The sequence below is a fragment of the Aulonocara stuartgranti genome (genome assembly GCF_965226115.1).
Source record: "Aulonocara stuartgranti genome assembly, chromosome: 3".
Lineage (NCBI taxonomy): Eukaryota > Metazoa > Chordata > Actinopteri > Cichliformes > Cichlidae > Aulonocara > Aulonocara stuartgranti.
Window position 1 is genome coordinate 36,233,940 of NC_138941.1, and position 19,722 is coordinate 36,253,661.

The 19,722-nt window shown below is 42.0% G+C and overlaps 1 protein-coding gene across 3 annotated transcripts; it reads left to right on the plus strand.

The window, feature by feature from the left end:
- Positions 1-384: 384 nt before the first annotated feature.
- dtx4a (deltex 4, E3 ubiquitin ligase a) lies at positions 385-19,694 on the plus strand. 3 transcript variants are annotated; one of them, XM_082528856.1, is made up of 13 exons: positions 385-615; positions 1,007-1,106; positions 1,428-1,588; positions 3,121-5,181; positions 5,258-5,666; positions 5,754-5,968; positions 7,397-8,591; positions 16,100-16,161; positions 16,303-16,464; positions 16,550-16,611; positions 17,396-17,716; positions 17,803-17,892; positions 17,979-19,694. In XM_082528856.1, the coding sequence occupies exons 5-13, from the start codon at positions 5,557-5,559 to the stop codon at positions 18,207-18,209; spliced, it is 2,448 nt and encodes an 815-aa protein (XP_082384982.1). In that variant the 5' UTR covers positions 385-615; positions 1,007-1,106; positions 1,428-1,588; positions 3,121-5,181; positions 5,258-5,556; the 3' UTR covers positions 18,210-19,694. The 3 variants fall into 3 exon arrangements, with proteins under 3 accessions (XP_082384982.1, XP_082384983.1, XP_082384984.1); XM_082528857.1 differs by having other exon boundaries at positions 3,121-5,525; XM_082528858.1 differs by lacking the exon at positions 5,258-5,666.
- The last annotated feature ends 28 nt before the right edge of the window (positions 19,695-19,722 follow it).

Below are 19,722 nucleotides of genomic sequence, written 5' to 3' on the forward strand. Positions count from 1 at the left end.
TATCACTGTTGTAATATGTAATTAAGTCCTTCGTTTGGGGGTTGATTAAAAAGAAATATAGATCAGGGTTTAGCTCTTAGGCTGCCTTCGGGTTCATGTACACCACCAGACTTGTTTTGTTGGTTTATATGTCCAATAAAGCAAAACCAAACCAAATTAACAAACTTCCAACTGAAAAAAAAATGAAAACTATATATATAAGTTCATTCACAGACCTGTGCAACAAGTAATGAGACATGCATGTTCTGCACGTGTACTTCACAGACTTCACACCTGCAGTTTCCAAGTGACTTGTCAACCTCGCAAGGAACAAATTCAAATTTGCACCTTCCTCTTTCCATAAATAATTGTGTGTTTCCTTATCTGTGCTCATCACCACACCCCGTCAAAGTCTCTCTTTAATCTCTGCTCTCACCACCTCCTCGGAGGGCTTCAGCGAGCACTTTCTGCATCACATGTCATGCATCACCCCCCTGCTGTCTCTCTCTCTCACTTTTTTTCTTCTTCTTCTTTTTCTACGCACTCGTTCTAACACACCCTAAATGACACAAGTCAGCCTCTTTGCCATTCTTCGCTCTCCAGCAACACAAACAGTATCTCTCACTCACAACTTTGGTAAGTTTTTCGGGTTTTTTAAAAAAAATGTCCTTCCTGTTTTTCTCTTAAGCTCATTTTTGCTGCGCACATCTTTTACACTGAAACTGCTTTGTCTGCTTTTCCCCTGTTGTGATTTTTAATACTTTGGATTTTGAAGTACTTGAAGCATTTATTTAATCTATGCTAAGCTACATTTGAGGTACAATTACAGCACCTCAGGCAATAATTTGCAACTTAGATCAGTTATTCTGATCCATTTTGGCTTTAATTGCTCTTTGTAAGTGGACCTGCTTTAGTTCTTGATTAATTTTGCAATAGTTGATGTCGGCTCTCGGTCTGATGAACTCCGAGTGAAAAAGTTTCCACCCATGGCGGGCTGACTGATGCTGTTCAATTATCATTTTGACAGGAAACCAGCAAACGCTCTGAGCGGTCTGCAAAGCTTCCTGTCATCCTAGTGAACACAATTTAGAGTTTAACAAGGGCAGACTTCCTGTAACATCTCCAGTGTGAGTATGTATATAACTATAACCTGTGAGCCTGTGTTATGTTTTGGTAAAGATTGATTTAAAAAAAAACTTTCTAAATTTTAATGTGCAAAGAACACATTTGTATATGGAGAAAAAGTTTCAGGTTAACGCTGAGCAATACATCAATGTTTCCTCTCGATTTAGAAAGCTACAATTAGTGATGCTTCATCATAAATCGTGCAATATTGTGCACTTGCTGTTCAGATGATAGGTCATTTCAGTAGTACCACTGCCGTTTTTGTGCAGTGTTGTGCATGCCTTAACTTTGTCAATTTACCTCTTTTTTAATTTCATGTTTAGATCCTGAGTATAAAATTCACCAATGGATCTCCTGATGACAAGTTCACAGCTGCTTTGAAAGCACCAGGAGTTTGTGACTGTAAAGTTCAGCCTGTAACTGAGACTCCAAACCATCCAGGAATTTTTTTTCTTTAATTCAACTGTAACTTCTTCCTAAGGAGGTAATGCACATTTTTAATTACATTTAATTGTAGCAAAGTCAGATTTGTGTCATTGCAACGAGTTAAAAGTGGACTGACAATGAGTTCAGAAGCCCTACACAAAGTCTGTGGCAGACTCTCAGTTTCCATTGTTTAAAAGTGCAAAGAGAGAAACAGCTTTCTGCTTTTGTGTTCCCTCAAGTGCACACACTGCATTGTTTTAAGTGATAAGGCACACCCTTGCTAAAATAAACAGTGAAAGCTGCTCTTAAAGCTAAAAATGTACCTATTTTTAGAAGTGCTTGTTTTGTGTGTGTGTGTGATAAACAGTGTTAATGACTTTCTTGCCAAGAGTTTGATAAAAAAAAATCATATTACTGTCATGTGTAGAAATATGAAGATGATGCAGACAGTTAGCTTTGCTAAGCAGTGTTAGAAAAAAAAACACACAGCTTTTGTGTTTGAAAAAAGGCCTAAAGCAGCTGTAAATCTTGCTTGCTTGCTATTTCTTTTTTTAATTTGCACCACAACGCAACTGTCAGATTTAGTTTGTTGTGTCAGAATGATTCTTAGCTGGTGTTCTTGGGACCAAAGCAAACTGTAATGCAGCAAACAACTGAAACAAACTTTCAAAAGTGGATATAAGTGCCAAAAATTGCGTGTTTGTCACTCTAGAATTTTGAAAATTTCTAATTTATGCAATTTGATCATCATTTTCAGCCGTTTCACTGCAGAATTTCAACTGGTGGATAAAGTTCACAGGTTTGACTCTTTTTGACTATAAGAGAGTCAAATTTATGAGTTAAAAAATGTCTTCGGAGCGCCTTTGTAAAATGAAATAATTGCAATGACACATGTTCATCCAACTTTAAACCACCAGCTAACCTGACAAGCAGTTCTGCCCAGACCCAGAACTTGCTTACTGTGAGGTGATTAATGCGCAGCTATCCGTTACAATGGGTCTCTCATTTAACGAATCAAGCTAGACTATGAAAGGGACAAGGTTAGTTAGTACTTGACCACGGTTTGCTCCTGCTAGACCGAGCAGTCTTTCCACTGAAAGCTCCACCCACAGACACATTTTAATGCTCACATACAAATCCAGATAAATATATATCACACCTCACACCCTGTTGGCAAGTTATTGATTGAATGCATATGATTTCACATTAAGATCATTCAAAGAGACAAGGCTTGCTTGAAAGAGATTTTACTTGGCTATGTCAACGACCATCTTGAGTTTTCAAATGCCTAATGGGTTTTATGAAGAAAAAAAATCATATAGGAATTTATACATCAGCTTTGCCCCTTGTGTCCACCTGTGACTGATTTCCTTGTACTTCACCCTTCGTACTTAGCTAGTCTATCAGATTTCAGCCTTCAATTAAACGAAATTAGAATAATGTAAAATGTCATTTTTCTAATTTGACTTGGTAAGAATGTAAACAAACACATTTTCTGAAATCCTACATCACCAAAAGATTTATGAAAATGAACTGATTCCCCATGTGTGTTCATACTAATTCTGAACCTCTTCTCTGTCTTTCCTTCAGGAATGGACAGCAAAACTACGGTGGTGGCCCTTGTTGTCACCCTATTACTCCTCCTTGTTGTGCTCTTTGTACTGTACAAGAAGCTGAACAGGGAGGCTGAAGGGGAATATACAGTCCGACGCATTGTCTACAAGGAAGGAGGTCTCAGGGACCAGGCGAGAAGTGCAGCGTTAGCTGTGGGGGCACGTCTTGGGTCCAGCTGTGGCCTGGAAGTGATGAAGAAGAGGAAGGGGAGGAAATGCAGGAAGTCCAAGATGAAGAAGAACAGGTGGACAGTGGTGGTAGTCAGGAGAGTGACACAGAGGGAGATGAAGAGGAGGAGGACAACGACACTGGTAATGCTAAGGAGAAAGAAAGTAATACTTCAAATGATGACTCAAGTATTGGGAGTTCAGAGGCAGGAGAGCAAACCAAACTTAACGATGAGTCTGAGCCAGAGGGAGAGACGGAAGATAAAAGTGAAGAAAAGGAGGAGAAAGTGGGAGAAGAGCAGAGTAAAGCTGAGGCAAGTGGAGGGCCGGGATTGCTGATAGATCTAAAGCAGTTCTCTGGAAGTGCGATCTGGTCTGAAGAAGGTGGTGAGGGTAAAGGTGACGTGACGGCGTTGTGAGAATCAGAAATAATGAATAAGACTGAGGAAACTGCCAAATCAGGATTTCACAAACATCAGCTTCATCCCCTAAATGTCTCCCCACTGCAAATTCCTTCTATTAGTCTAAAAAAATAAAATAAAATAAAAGATACATGCACCCACCCATTAAACCCAAAGAGCTTTAAACTTTCATGACCTCACTGACCTTGCTTTCCTCTGGTCAAATTTTTTTGATGAATAAAGCAGTTATATAAACATACAGGGGTACTCTAGATTGTAACTGTAAAGTGTAAAAAAAACCAATACTTGTCTATACTTTTTTGCTTTAAATGTTTATTTTAATCTACATAAGAAATTGAAAACTGGAAACTTTTTTTTAGTGTTTTCTGCTCTGTTTTTTGTTGTTCTTTATGCCGTTTGTAGAAATAAAAAAAAGAGTAGTAATTAAATATAGTGAGAACAAAATAATGCGTTATTTGTTTTATTGAAAACAAGTGAATGTAACCGATCAAACTTTAAGTCAACATACATTTTATATGGTGTGTAAATGGTTGAAAATTTAATAAACCACATACTGAAAATACGAATGAATTGTATACTTTAAAAATATATAAAACATGCAGTAATGCTATCAGCGGAAGCATGTGTACATAACGTGATCATAGCATGACGAAGCTAAAATTCTTCCGTGTTTTATGTTTTTAGGGTTTTAGAGAAAAAACATGCTAGCGGTACGCCACAAGTTTCCTGTTGTATGCATTAACCGGAGCAAATACATATGAATAACAATATAACTTTCAATATTAAAGTCGTAATTACACCAAAATCAGCCACAATAGCGGTACAGCCATGAGTTACAGATAAATCCTCTCCTTGTTGATCATTCAGCCAATGGGGATGTAGCTCAGTGGTAGAGCGCATGCTTCGCATGTATGAGGTCCCGGGTTCAATCCCCGGCATCTCCAAGGATTTTTTTTTTCAACTTTTATTTCCGTATAAGTTGTAAATGTTATAAAGTGCAATATTGTCACAGAAGTCACAGAAGAAGAGGTAAAAAATTTTAAAGCAATACGGCATAACTATATAGCAAACACCGTCACCTCAATGTGTGCGCGAGGTGAGGTAGGTTTGCGATTGGCCCAAAGCAGCCCGTGCTCGAATGTGATTGGACGGTGGATGCCTTGGAGGCGTGGGGGTGTTCATACACGCGAGCCTCAAAGATTTATTTTCACCCGTCCAGTACCTGATAGTTAAGTGAGAGCTGGTCGATGGAGGCATTTTGGATGAGCCAATAAGTAAAGCTAACTCCAAACTTAGTGTTCCGAAAATTTATTAGAGCGATTATGTAACACGGACACGGGATTTTACCTCATTCTTACAGTTATATTGGTGGATCAATACTAAACAAACTACTCTACAAAGCAGTGTTGTTGTTTGTTTGTTTTTACAGGAGGAGACGATTTAACGGGGTAAATATTAAAAATCTTTTTTTTTTTAAATCCTCCGTTTTTTGTCTGATTATATATATATTTTTAAATCTTACAGTTTACTATGAAAGTCGGTTCATGACAGTAACCTAGTTCACCACCGCCGCACCACCGTGAGCATCCAAGTTGCATTTTCTCCTCTCACCCAAACTTGACTGTGGCTGAGAATTGATTTCGGTAGACGTCACTCATCTGCATAGGGAGTAAAATGCAACCATCCTGGAAGGCTTCTGTTCTGTCTTTGCTTCCACGAAACGCTCTGTATCTCCCCCGTGCAATAAAAGGACCTAATAATTGCTGCACCTCCGAAACTACAAACATGGAAGGTACGGATTGCATGTGCTGTCATCCCGAAAGATGCACTTAGAAGCACAGATAGCACTGAAAACACATCTGGGTTGCAAACTGTCCAAGATGGATGCAGCGCCGCTGTGCGCAGGGCTGCGCGGCGGAGAGGCATCAGCGGGGTACCTTTAAACACCCGTCGCCCCGGCTTCTCCTTCATTTGTGCCTCGGTATTGTCATTTTTTGTTTTTGTTTTTCTGTCTTTTCAGGAGTAGGATGTTACTAGCATCCGCCGTAGTGGTATGGGAATGGCTGAACGAGCACGGACGCTGGCGGCCCTACAGCCCGGCTGTCTGTCATCACATCGAGGCAGTCATCCGGAGCGACCCGCGCTGTGGTAGTGTCGTCCTCGGCCAGGTGGACTCTCGCCTCTCGCCCTACATCATCGATTTGCATTCCATGCACCAGTTCCGACAGGACACAGGTGAGAAACGGGAGGGGGGAGAGGGGCGAGAGGGAGGGTGTGTTTGAGAGAGAGAGAGAGAGCGGTGGTGGTGGTGGTGGGGGGGGGGGGGGGGGGGGGGTGTAATGCTGAAGCTGAGCCTGAGGTGGAGGCCTTTTTTTCTTTTTTTTATGCTGGCGGGTTGTTATTGATAATCATCATGCAGAAGCTGATGGGTTTAGTGGTCTAAAGATCTCACTCAGTGACATAAATTGAATCATTTTCATCTTATAATCTCAAATCATTGAATTGCCATCTTCACCAGTTCAGTGACCCCCCCCTCCACACGGCCCCTAGATTTGTGCACTCCAGCATTGAAGAGGTTGGATTTTGAAAGGTGTCAGCTCTGAAGTGAGTCATTCCTGGCAGGAAGTGTGTGCTTGCCCATGCATGGGAAGGTTTTCATTGCAAAACACGGCCCTCGGTATTGTCTTCCAGGAGACACAAGCGGTGATCTGCCACAACTTCACCGAGCAGGCCAGGCAGGGTGGTATAAGACAAAGAAGGGGATTGTCAGACCCCCCCCCCCCCCCCCCTTTTTTTTTTCCCCTCTTTTTGGCAGACACCCCAACATTGGCCTTTTCTCAGCGCTGGCTGATAAAAGCTTTTGTCTGGTTTATTTTCTAAACCCGAAACCAGGCTGAAATGAGGGAGACAGGCAGGGTGCCCCAGTCTGAGGAAGAAAAGCAGTAGCAGCAAGAGAGGAGGAGAGGAATTTCAGGAGTGCGAGGACACTGAAAAAATGGGGTTGACAGGAGCAGAATTCGTGAACGAGCCCATATTATTATGCGTCTGTGCGTGGCAGGCCTCATGTGCTCAACAGTGCTTTATGTTTTGTGTGTTCATTAGTAGTGTGCAATGTTAAAGCTCCAGAGTCACAGTTGCGAAAAGTGTTATTTCACAGAATTTGTACGGTTTTCTGTTTTTCCCTGTTATTATTGCCAGTGAAGAGGCTCAAGTGTGAAGCATCCTTCTTAACGCAACGTATGCAGTGCTATCGGAAGCCGGGATTTGATGTGGGGAGCTTTTACAGTATAGAGACTCTGTGGAGTTTCTCTAGACACCCAGGGAAAGCAAACACAGTCAGCTTTGGGTCGGATCAAGGCTGCCAGCCAATCGGAATTCAGAACACCATGTGCTGTTACCAGGGGCAACCTGTTTGCCCAAATTCTTAGCAAGCAAACACAGACATGTAGAATTTGTTATGGTTGTAATCTACTTCTCCGCAGCAAATTGTAGTGCAGTCGCATTCCTCGTCTCGCGTCTACTTCTCATCGCCTGGCGTCATGTTGAGCAGACTCAGTGAAAAGTCGCTACAGAACTTCATATTCACAGTACAAGTCTTCTTTTTAATGTATACTAATATAGTTTACTGTTCAGTAATTCAGTCCATTGTGGCGTGTTCTTCAGGTACCCTAAGACCGGTGCGACGCAGCTTCTACGACCCCACATCAGCGCCAGGCCAGGGCTGGTTGTGGGAGTGGGAGAACGACGCTGGCAGCTGGACGGCATACGACACTGAGGTGGGCATTGCAATCCAGGCAGCGCGCGACCGTCAGCAGCCCTGGCTGGACCTGGCGCCGCTGGGTTTCTGCTACCTCATTGACTTCGAAAGTATGACCCAAATCAATGGGCAAACGCAGCGCTGCAGACGCATCCAGCGCCGTTCTGATCTGGCTTACCCGCTGGTATCTGGGCCACTACCCAAGTCTCACCATGCCTGGGGGCCAACGTCCATGCCTGGACACGGAGGACTTCTAAGTGTTGATGTATCTGGAGTGGGCATGGGGATCCGGATGAGCAGCAGTGGGACTGGAAACGGGAGTGCGTACCCCAGCGGGGCGCTCCCGGCTTCAGCCATCACTTCCTTGGGACAGCCATGCGCCTGTCAGCAGTGTATGCTGGTGCTAAGTGTCAAAGCAGGCACTATGTCGACCGCTCACACTCTCGGTCGAAGACCACCACAGACTAAACCACCAAGTCCCAAACTAAGCAGCCTCCCCATCCCAGGAGGCTCTTATTCACTAACCCTCCCTCGGCCTCCAACCCTGTCGAGGTCGCTTTCCCCCCACAGGACATCCATGGTTGGGGCGACAGGTGGATTCAACATAGGTGGTATGGGAGGTGCAGGAGGTATGAGCATGGTTGGTGCTAGCAGCGTTGGCACTACGAGCCTTGGCTACGGAGGAGGCTTCACCCATTCTCTTTCCCTTCTTGGGTCAGCCACAGCTGGTCTCTCCATCTCCTCCACAAGGCCCCCACCTCCTCCTCTCCCACCACCGCTGCCACCGCCCCCCCCGCCCTCCACTACGCTATCATCTTCCACCACCTCCACCCCTCACCCTTCCACCTCTGTCTCCTCTCTCTCCATTTCCTGTTCTGCCCCCGCAGCACCTGCCTCAGGGCCACCTCTCATCTCCACAGCTACATCCACCTGCACCCCATCACCTTCTGCCCGTGTCCTGGGTCCGGTGTCTTCATCCGGCGCTGCCGCGGCTGCTGCCTGCGCGGCGCCCCTGCCACCTCGGTCTAGCCTCGCAGGGCTGAGCCGTCCGGCGCTGCAGCGTATCGCCATGGCTCAGTCGCGTGCCCTTATCGCCTCTGGGTGAGTAGAAATACGCTGTAATGTTTCAGCACCTGTCTCTGTACGCAGAACCTGCTCGTATCCTGCAAAACCTATCAATGATGAGAACCCTCTCACTCACTCCACACTTCAACACGTCAGCTGTGAAATTAAACACGCCTTCCACACTTCTGAATGACAGGCTTATGTGTTTTTCTGAGCTTCTCTGTCATATGCTCTGTCAGCAAAACAAAGGTTGTAAAGTTCCTGTAAACCATGTTTTCAGTACATGGAAATTTAACAAATAACTTTCTAAGGCACTTGTATTTTTGTCACAACAATTTCACATCCGTTTTTTCACAGCCTGCAGTTCCTTGGTGTATTTTGCCTCGCATGCTCTCCTGGTATATCATGTGAATTGTTTCCAGATAGACCAGCAGTATAAAAATGCTCATATGATATGAAAGGTACCTACAAATCATGATCCAAGCACTAACACTATGTAATACTAAATACATGAAATGTTTCTGGGCATAAGATCCCATGCCAGTTCACTTTACACAAAAAAGCCCAATCAGGCATCAAGACATGTAAAAAGAAAACATTTTTAGACAGCAATTTCCTATTTGTTTGGGGCTGTCATTACACCGTGACAGCCCCAAACAACCATGTCTGACATCGATGCTCATTAGTATTTCTGAGCCTTTAATCTTTGTGACAAAGTCCACCAGGCTCAGTTACTTTCACGGAAATACAATGAAGGGCATTCAACAAAGAACAAAGTAAGCTCTCTCAAGTGTTTGCACATTCCAGAGATTAATCACGCAAACAGCAAATGGTGGTAAAGCTCTACAAACACACAGTAGCACAAGTGTCATCTTAAATCAAAGTAAAGTGAGGATGTTGTCAAAACAGCGTCATGAATAGTTCGTATCTGTCACTTAAATAGAAGAACTCTGGTATTCGTTGCTAGTCTTTCAATGAATGATGACCTGATCCAGCTTTTTTTCCTCGTTATGTGTAAAGAAACATCAGGCTCAACTTAAACAGCTTTTAAAACTTTGTAACATAAAATTTAAGAAATCCAGAATTTACTGAAATGTTGTCGCTGAGGACAGTTGTTGACTCTGGCTATATGGCTGAGCTTGTTTTAAATGTACAGAGTGAATGTAGGACCAGGAACCTGCCTGGATGTACTCATGATGGATAAAAACTTAGTTTGCAAGTACTTAACTCTAAGAGATGGGTTGGTAAGATTTACTGAATTGTCTGGGTAACTTGGTTAAAAAAACCCCTTTGGTACAATTAAATATAAAAAATGTGGATGTGGTGTAATGTGATGTAAAGATACTCAAAGATGCATCAAGAAACATTTTGAATGCTTGTAAAACAAGTCAGGGATGTCCAAAACGTGTCACTGAAAATCTTGATAAGAATTTAGAAATTTCCACTAAGGAACATTTTAGTGTACAGACATCAGCTGTGTAGCTGCTAAAGTTGTAATTTTTAAATTATTGTAAAAACAAATTTCTATAGTAAAAAATGAAAGTAACGTTTTGTCAAGTCACTCTACTGCCTGTAACTGTGCATCAGACAACATCATGGTGACCAAAGTAATTATGGTAGCTAGCAGCCACAGTTATCATTAAAATAAAGGCCCTTGTATTTTGACTGAAGACAAGGAGCTCCCAACTGCTGATTGCACTCCTGTTTAAAATTAAACAAAATAAATAGATATATACATACAACCAAATGTTTTCCTGTAATATACTAAAATCCATGAATCTACAGCAATTTCTATACATGTCATCTGGAACTTTTTGCATGGTGTTAGCTGTAACTTAAACTAAAAATGCCATGCAGTGGGAATTTATCTAAATATTTGCTAATGAATGCAATATATCAGGAGGATTAATGGCATAAAAACTAGGATTTAAAAATAGGCGTTCATGTTGCTTTTACTGCATATTCTGCAGCACCAGTCAGCAAAGAGTATACATATAATTAACAGTAACATGCTGTAATTCATATACAACAAAACTATAAAGTGTAACATTATATACTTCATTTTGCAGTCATCCATCACATTCATCCAGTTCCTGCCATGTGATTGCTGTGATTTGAGTTGGAATACGAGATGTTCTTACCTGCTATAACCTACAAAAAGATATCCTTTTATTAGGGAGAAGGGTTTGATGTAACAGAGAATTTTGAAACTCTTTATCAGAGTGTCGCTTTATGACCGCGTGATCTTCCGGTGTTGACGAACTGAGTGCATGAGGATTAATGAAGGAAGTCGCAGTATCCACGTGTCGGAGCCAGAAGGCGCTGGTTAGTTGGATGTCTGGTCATGGTCAGGTGGAGGTGCACTGTTCTTGCTGTGTAACTAGAATTTTTTTTTTATTTAAAAACACAGTTGTTGTGTTTAGTTTGCAGCTGGAGTTGTTTGTGGCGTTCACTGTGACTGAGGTAGCTGTTTTATATATAAAACTGCAGACATGCAGAGAAAATGCATGCGTGCATACTGCTCTGCATAGACCTAGTTTCTAGTTCCAAACATTAGACACATAACCATACACTGAAAAATAATTTCCATGTCACCTAATCCATTCGTGCCCCAGCACGGTGACCCAACTGTCTGAATCCTGGCATTAACTGAAACAACCTCAGTGAAACACCAGTTTTTACACCAGCTAAGCCTCAGATTAACACCAATCACAGCAGGATTAATATTTCTGCCTCGTTAATCTCCTCATTTTGTGTCAGGTGAGCTGCATGACAGAGCAATTCTTTAAACATATCAGGTGAGAGTCCAGCAGATGGTCACACCTGCTGCTGCGGTAAAACCACCGACGTCACCGATTCAGAATCGCTCTGATCCTGCCAGCCTGCTCACTGCTTTATCCCCATATCCATGCAACACAAGCGCGGTCACATCCAAACTGTTTTAAACCCGCTGAAACCAGTCATTATTTAAATCCATTGAAATGTGTGGATAATTAAGTTCACCCTTTTTAAAAAGTAAGTAATTAAGAAAGTACAACAATCAGGAGTTATTGCCCCTGTGAGGCATTTAACATCATTGAATTGCTGCTTCACCTTCCAGTGGGACCTTTCACCTGCTGTGCAATGATGTTATTCACAGAAGGAAATTACATGTAATTATTTTTAGCAAAATGAATTCTGCTGGGGGATTAGGGTAAAGCCTTAACAGAAATTACTTCAAATTGTAATTTTTCTTATCATTCAAAACCTTAAACTGTTACTGTTTGACACTACTCGGCGCTACGGTCCTCAGTTAATTTTAAGGTTGCATTCATTATATAGAGTAAACTGTCAACCAGGCTGTATATGAAACATGGGCTTATAGTAGTAAATTATCAGTCACAGAGTAACCACACTCTAAATCATGCCCATGTACAAAATGATAATGATAATAAAATCATGTAAGAGGATATTTTCCAGACTTGTATATAGTCAGACTTCCAGTTTTGAAGTCTTAATTGTAGCGTGTTGGCCCCAGCAATAATGTTTTCCTTTATTCTTATTTTTCTTTTTGTGGCAATGGATGGTGAGCTAAATTATCCACTGATGTTAGCAAGCTGCATCCAAAAACTGTAAAGGTGTAATGCACAGAAACAGATAGCCTGCTAAATAGTAATGAGTTAGTAATAAGATAGAAGTTCACTTATTAAGACTTGACTACAGAGTTACTGGAATTTCTGTTAGTATGATTAGCTACTATTTTCAGATAACTGCATTAAAATTTCTCTACAAATGCACTTGAGATACCAGTTCAGTGACTCAGTTTAGCTGAAATGACGATTAGCAAAAAGCCACCAGTGTCACCATCCATCTGTTGCACTTATACAGTTTAGTGGTTAGTGACACAGACCTAGCGACCAGTCAGTGAGCGCCTTGGCAACTTTTGGCTGCTAGGGAAAAATATGTATTGAAAAATGTGACTGGTTACTGAATGCTTGCTGCATGAAACAGTTGTAATGAGTGTGTTGCACCAAAACCATCCTTGCAGTTGCATTGGTTGCAAGCAGATTGCCACGGTCACTTATAGTTTGCATCTAAGACACCAAATTCATTGACTGAAAGATGTTGACTGCAGCTGAAACCAGCACCTTTCCAAAGGCACATTTTTCCATTTCTGGTTTGCATTGCACTCTTCAACCAATTTCACTGAGTGACAATGAGCAACCTGCAGCAATCCCCCACCAGCTGGTTGGCCAATACATTTTCCCTAGTGACAGATATGACTGGGGCCTTCTGAGAGTGTGTTATTAAGAGGAAGATTAAATCGAGTTGCCCAAACAATTTCTTTGTACCAACTAGTAAACATTCCTGTTCTAAAGCTGGTAAAACATTAACATGGAAGTCTCTGGGCTGTTCTCCCTTTTGGAGCCAGCGTGAAAAGGTATGTGGGTTATCACTACACTGATGACTTTTTGCCTTGCACATATCCTCTTTTGCTGTCAATGGGTCCAAAATATTTATGTGTTGAGCTTTAATTATTCAAATCTACAGAAGAATTCAAGCTGCAGTGAATTTAACCAAGCAGCTCGCTTTTACTTTCTGGAGAGGATCAAGTAGAATTTCTTTAAGACCACAAAAGATGAGCACATGCTGCAGTAGCAAAGGAAGCACAAGACACATGTACATACAAACTGTAGCAAGAAAACATGATGACAAATTGAGGAAGTGTGGTACCAGAAGATGTTAAAGAACTCTCATACTGGATTTAAACAGTCTGCTGAAAAAACAAAAATATTGTAGCATTTATGCGGTTTAGTTAAAAAATAGTACTATGTAAGTTTGTTATGTAAAAGAATTTCCTTTAGTAGATGGATTGATGAGCTGTTGTTGAGAGTTTGCCTGCAGTGAAATTGAGCAGATGGTTTGTAAGTGAGGCGTTAGCGTGTCGGGGGTCTTCAGCGTCACAGATGCATCACAGTGACGAGAGTTTCCATTGGTCGGCGCACCTGCTTTTTCTGCACTGCCTATGCTTGTCTCCATAAAAAGTAACCCGTCATCATTCGAGCCCGATGACTGGATTTACTTCTGCTTCAAGTTTTAATCAACCAATTTGTTTATTAGATTTGATTCAGGGTGTGAGCTTGTGTTGCCATATGCGGTGGCTTGTGCGTTTCCATCATCCAGCGCTCCAGATGGACTCCGCTCTAATGCCGATAGCTTAACCGAGATCAGAGAAACGTGACTGGCCGACACGCCCCGGCTTGTTTTCTTAATCTTTCTCCACTTTTCTTCCACCTCATACTGCTCACTTATTCCCGCCGGACACACAAATAAAATGCCAGTCAACATTTACCCGTTAGCGATCGAGTCGGTCGGCTGAACGTTTTCTTAGTCACGTAAGGAGCATGCTCAGACGGAGTTAATACCACAGCTAGGACACTTTGTTGGTAAACAAACAAATATAGAGCCACAGCACCGTGTAATCAGGTTGACCAGTACAGGAACCTGAACAGTCTAGTAATTCCTTACTGTGAGGTTTTCCATGCCATCGTCACATCATTTACTTAGAGAGGGAAATTACAGGGTTTTTTCTTGTCTTTTTTACATTTTATTATGTATTCTATTAACTGTAGAATAGTCTGAGCTCTTCTAGTCACACAGGAGTCACTGTTCCTCAAAAGCTCAATTTTTCTTTAGTGACTTCAAGATAAGCAGGTTCAATTCTGCATATGTTAAAATGACTCCCAGATTTGTCATCGCATCTATTTAAAGCTCTGTCCAAAGCTAAGTCACGATCACAAATAAGACATTATATGAATCTATAATAAGTGAAGAAAGTATCAGTCATTTATCTTCAGCTCTAGAAATGCATTTTGAATTTGATGACTACCAAAAACACAATCAACTTATACAAAGAGAAATAAAAGTACTCTCAGTTTTTCTACGTGATAAAGGAGTATAATTACAGAAAACGTTCTGCCCAGACTGTCCTGTATTTATAAAACAACGTTTTTGTTGATTGAAAAAAAAAATCTTTGAAATCTCTAATAGATGAAATAGATGATGAGAAACAGGAACTTGTCTGTCACTTGATTGTTTACACTCACTTAACTACTTTGGTGTAGTATGAATGGCTGTGGGGGAGGTTTTTTATCAGCAGGAAAAGCTTTAAAACTTAAAAGTACAGTTAAAAATCCAAAATGCATGCCCTCCTTCATATATCCAGCCGGCCGGATTGGGGTCTTTACTAGGCCAATTCTAGAACCAGGGCCTTATGTTTGCTTTTGTAGTCTTACTCGAAACACTTTAGACTAGAAACCACATTTTCAGTCATACATAGAGTCCTTTATTTTACACTCTATATCTGCTGTGTTTACCCCACATGTAAACCAGTCACCCTAACATGCATGTCTATTTTGCTGTGGTCGAAGCGACCTGCTGAACTTCAAACTGAGCGTCAGAATCAGGAGGAAAGATAATTTAAGTGACTTTGATCATGGTGTGGTAGTTGGTGCCGGACGGGCTGGTCTCAGTTATGTTTGTGATTTTCAGATTTAGTACATGTTGATTCACTAACGACATCAGAGTACTAAATCAGCTTTTTAAAGTCAGAGGGATTCTTTTGTATCGCCATATTGTAACTTGTACAGTCACCAACCTGGTGCTGCCTTATGACAGCCTGGCAGTGTGATGTAGCATCTGACAGGTAATCCCTGCTGTAACGAATCTCTGGCCTACAACCAGAGTTTAGCCACCAGATGGAAACAGGTGGATTAGGCCTATAAAAGAGGAGAGCGATCTAACACCGGCACACAGGCAGAGGAAGAGGGAGACGGGGGCAGACACACTGACACACTAAAGAACAGAAGAGTGAGAAACCAGTGGAGAGGAAGCTTAAAAAACGTATCATCTGCATATCGCTGCTGGAATATTTTTGACTCGTATCTGTGGTTTTTGGCACTTTCGAGCAAGAGCGATGACTGTTATCAAAAGTGGCAGACCGTAAGTACGCTCGTCTGATGGGTCAGACACAGCCGTGACTCTCCCTGTGTGCTATACACATTACAGCTGTGCTTAAAGTTACTGTAGCATTTCAATATGTTCATAACAAATTTGACATACTAAACAGCATTTTTAAATATCTTGAACAAAAACTGGAGGTTAAAATGAACAATCATGTCACCTCCTTGTATAAAAATCAAAGCTGCTTTTGTTGGAGTTGATGGATTTTAGCTTAAAGTGTTTATAATTTTGTGATCACCGACCCTGGGATATTACAAGTATTGTTACTGAGAAAATAAAGCAGCCAAGGCTCTGGTGCTGCCATTTAATCCCAAACATATGTGGCAATTATAGGGCAGCATGTCAATCCGTGTTTGTTTCTCCACTTGACTCGGCAAAAGCTCCTTAACCTGCTGACTCTAAGTAAGGTGGAGGCGAGCATCTGCTGTATCTAACTGCACCTGTTCACAGGTGACTCGTCAGATTTCTTCAGTCTGCGTGGAGGTGACCTGGCCTGTGTCAGCCATCAGTAGATTCATACAGCTTTGTTTTCCTTGTTGCAGAGTGCCAACAGTTCCAGTGAAGAACCTGAATGGATCCAGTCCTGTACATCCTGCACTGGCAGGTAACCTATGCTAACTACCTGAATCAATCCAAATGATTTAGACTGGATCATTCTCATAACACAAGAGCTCATCCAGCTTTGTGTATGCAATAGGAATGTATGAGTAGTATGTCTCATGCCCCCTCTTCTGGCTATATTCAGGTATAACAGGCATCTTGATGAGCGCAGCAGGGCTTCCTGTCTGCCTGACCCGCCCTCCCAAGCTGGTGCTTCATCCTCCACCTGTCAGCAAGAGCGACCTCAAACCTGTCCCGGGGTTGGGCCACTGCTGTCGCAAGACCACAAAGAAACAGGCCCGGAAAGGTGAGCTAGTTGTGATTTGAAGAAGAGCAAATGTGCTTTGTGACTATAATGAAATTCTCACTGAATTTTGTGTTTCTGTCTGTAGGCAAGACTCCAGAGGAAGTGGTGAAGCGCTACCTCCAGAAAGTGCGAAACCCCCCAGAGGAGGTGAGTTCTCTCCCTATGGAGGGCATTTATCTAGCAAGTCTATTTATGATGGAGACGTCATAGCTTCCAGCAACATCTCTTAGAAATCTAACGTATAAAACAGAGCCCGTGTTTGGGACAATAATGACCAGTAAAATGATGTTGGACTTTGATGGGATTCATTCTTAATAACTTTTAAAATACTTTCAGAGCAAAATACAGCAAAAACGTAAAATATTGGGCCAAATTTCTCTCTTTGAGGCTCAGGACTTATACTCCTGATTATATAACTGAAAAAGGTGGGAGGGAAAATAACCACATCTGCACTATTCTCAGTTTCAGGAGCAAATTACATAGTAGAATTGTTTTGGTGTCCATATTTTTACGTGGTAGAAGTGTAGAAGGTGTACTAATGCTGCTCAAAGCCATGACACGTGCTGAAAGTTGTTGGGAGGTGATCAAACATTAAAAAAGAGCTGCACAGTGTAGCCTCAACAATGTGTCGTGATATTTTAGGGAAATTTGTGACAACGATATTTCTGATGACATAGGGAAAGATACCTGAATAACATTTTACCTTTAATTGCAGCTTGCAGGGAGCAGCATTTATTGTAGTGCAGTAGTAGTGACACAGCGCAAGTCAAATGTAAGCACTCCAATGTCTGGAGTCGCTGGATTACAGATATCTGATAACATAAAATACCGGTATTATCTCAAACAGCATGATGTGGCACGTGCTGATAATTTGAAAATCTCTTTTCTGCAGTGGACAGAACTCAAACTGTCCTTTATCTTTCTATGTCAGGATTGCACCATCTGTATGGAGGCCTTGCCCGGACCATCGGGCTACAAAGGTCCTGGTGTGGGTGGCATCTCCAGGGCCGAGTCGGTGGGTCGTCTGGCACAATGCGGTCACCAGTACCACCTGCAGTGCCTCGTTGCTATGTACAATAACGGCAACAAGGACGGCAGCCTGCAGTGTCCCACCTGCAAGACCATTTACGGAGTAAAGACTGGCAACCAGCCACCCGGCAAGATGGAGTACCATGTCATCCCGCACTCCCTGCCTGGCCACCCAGACTGCAAAACCATCCGGATCATATACAACATCCCTCCTGGCATCCAGGTACATTCAGTATATCGGTGTTTATGTGGTGCTAGCAGCGTCTCTTTTTGAATGAAGTGACAAACTGTTCTTCTTCTGGTCTTCAGGGCCCAGAGCACCCAAATCCAGGCAAACCCTTCACTGCACGTGGGTTCCCCAGACACTGCTACCTTCCTGACAGCGAGAAGGGACGCAAGGTATACATAGAAATGTCTCTTCTTTTGAATTTCAGATGGGCAAGATGGTCATATATTAACACGTGTTCTTTATTAACCCTTTGCAGGTTCTGAGGCTGCTTCTGGTAGCGTGGGATCGTAGGCTCATTTTTTCTGTGGGTACGTCGAGCACTACAGGTGAGAGCGACACGGTCATCTGGAACGAGGTGCATCACAAGACCGAGTTCGGCTCCAACCTCACGGGCCACGGGTACCCCGACCCCGGCCACCTGGACAATGTCCTCGAAGAGCTCAAAGCTCAGGGCATCACCGAGGAGGAGTGTCTACCCAGAGACTGAGCAGAGACATTCACAGCACTGAAGACACTAGAAGATACCAGGCGTGAGTCTTTAAACACAATCCTGGGACGGGGATCCGCAGCTAGACGGACCAGTTCTTTTCAAAGTGTGACGAAACGAACAGAGGAAACTTTTACACCAGATGATGGAGAAGGACTATAAAACAAAAGCCCCAACTGAAATAGCTTCAGCAGAATTTGCTGCGACTCAATTTTTTTTTTCTCTTACGACTGCATGAGTCAGTTTTGATACGTACGTGGGGAATCATTTTCTTTCCTGATGCAGTAATGGTGTCAAGGTTGCCGATGTTACTCAGTGAGACATTTGAGACCACTGTGCACATACGAGTCATTGTTACTTTGTGGGGGGGGAACAAAAACTGTCATTTATACTGTCAGACTTCATATCAAGAATGTAACTAACTGATTTTGTTTTTCTTAAGTGATGAAGTGTTTACCACTCCTGCTGCTGCTGAACCGAATGGAAGTGAAATTTAAGAAATTAATGTGGGTTCGTTTTTAAAGTGTTAGTCCACAAGCAGAAGCATATAAATCCTCCAAATGTTTGACTGGATATCTGAGCATGGATATTTGCTGACCTCTAGTGGTACTTTTCCAGAACTACATTCCTTTTTAGGTTTGATTTTTAACTTGTGTTCTTGTATGTTATGAATACTTCATATATTATATGATATCGGTTCCATTAATCCATGTTTTTTATACTATAATTTCACATTTTGTTTAATATGCTGTGTTCCATTGTATTGTTTTTGGGTTTGGCTTGACAGACAAAGACATGGGAGGGAAGTTTAGATAAGCTGTTGGTGTACCAGAGTTTGCCTGATACTTTATATGCCATTTACCAGCCCCTTTCTTTAAAAACAATCATTTTTTTTAGTATTTTTCTATTTAAGAAATAAGCTGACATTCCTGAATCCTTTGGCCCTGAGAGTATGGGTGTATTTAACAGCTTTCTATGTCTTCTTGTATCTGCATTAATGTTAATGACTGATAGAAGAAACCCTATCGTGGATTAATCCATTACCCCCCTAGGAGGCGTAAATTCCCCAAAAGCTAGGATTGGACCTCCTGCCTGAGCTCAGATTTGCACAGTGTTTTTTACTTAGTGTCAAAAGGAAACAGCTTGTATCTACTGTATTTTTTTCCTTTTATTGTGTAGGATACACACCAGCCTCAAATGCTCTAATCACACTACAGAATGTGGTCAGCGGTTGTATTTGTCATGTTTTGTTTTTTGCCATGCGCGGTCTAAAAGACTATCTTGATGTGGGTCCAGCTTGGGCCAAAGTGGTCCACTGTGGACCAGGTTGTTATGTTAAAGAGAAATGCAGCAGTATGTGTCAACATACTAATGTAGGCCAACATCAAAAGCATTTTTACTTTATGATATTTTATGTATGCACTGTATTCTATGTATATGTTTTATGTGCATAAATTTGCATTAAACATTTTTCTAAGGTTCAAAGAGAAAGCCTGAAGCCTCAACTTTTTTA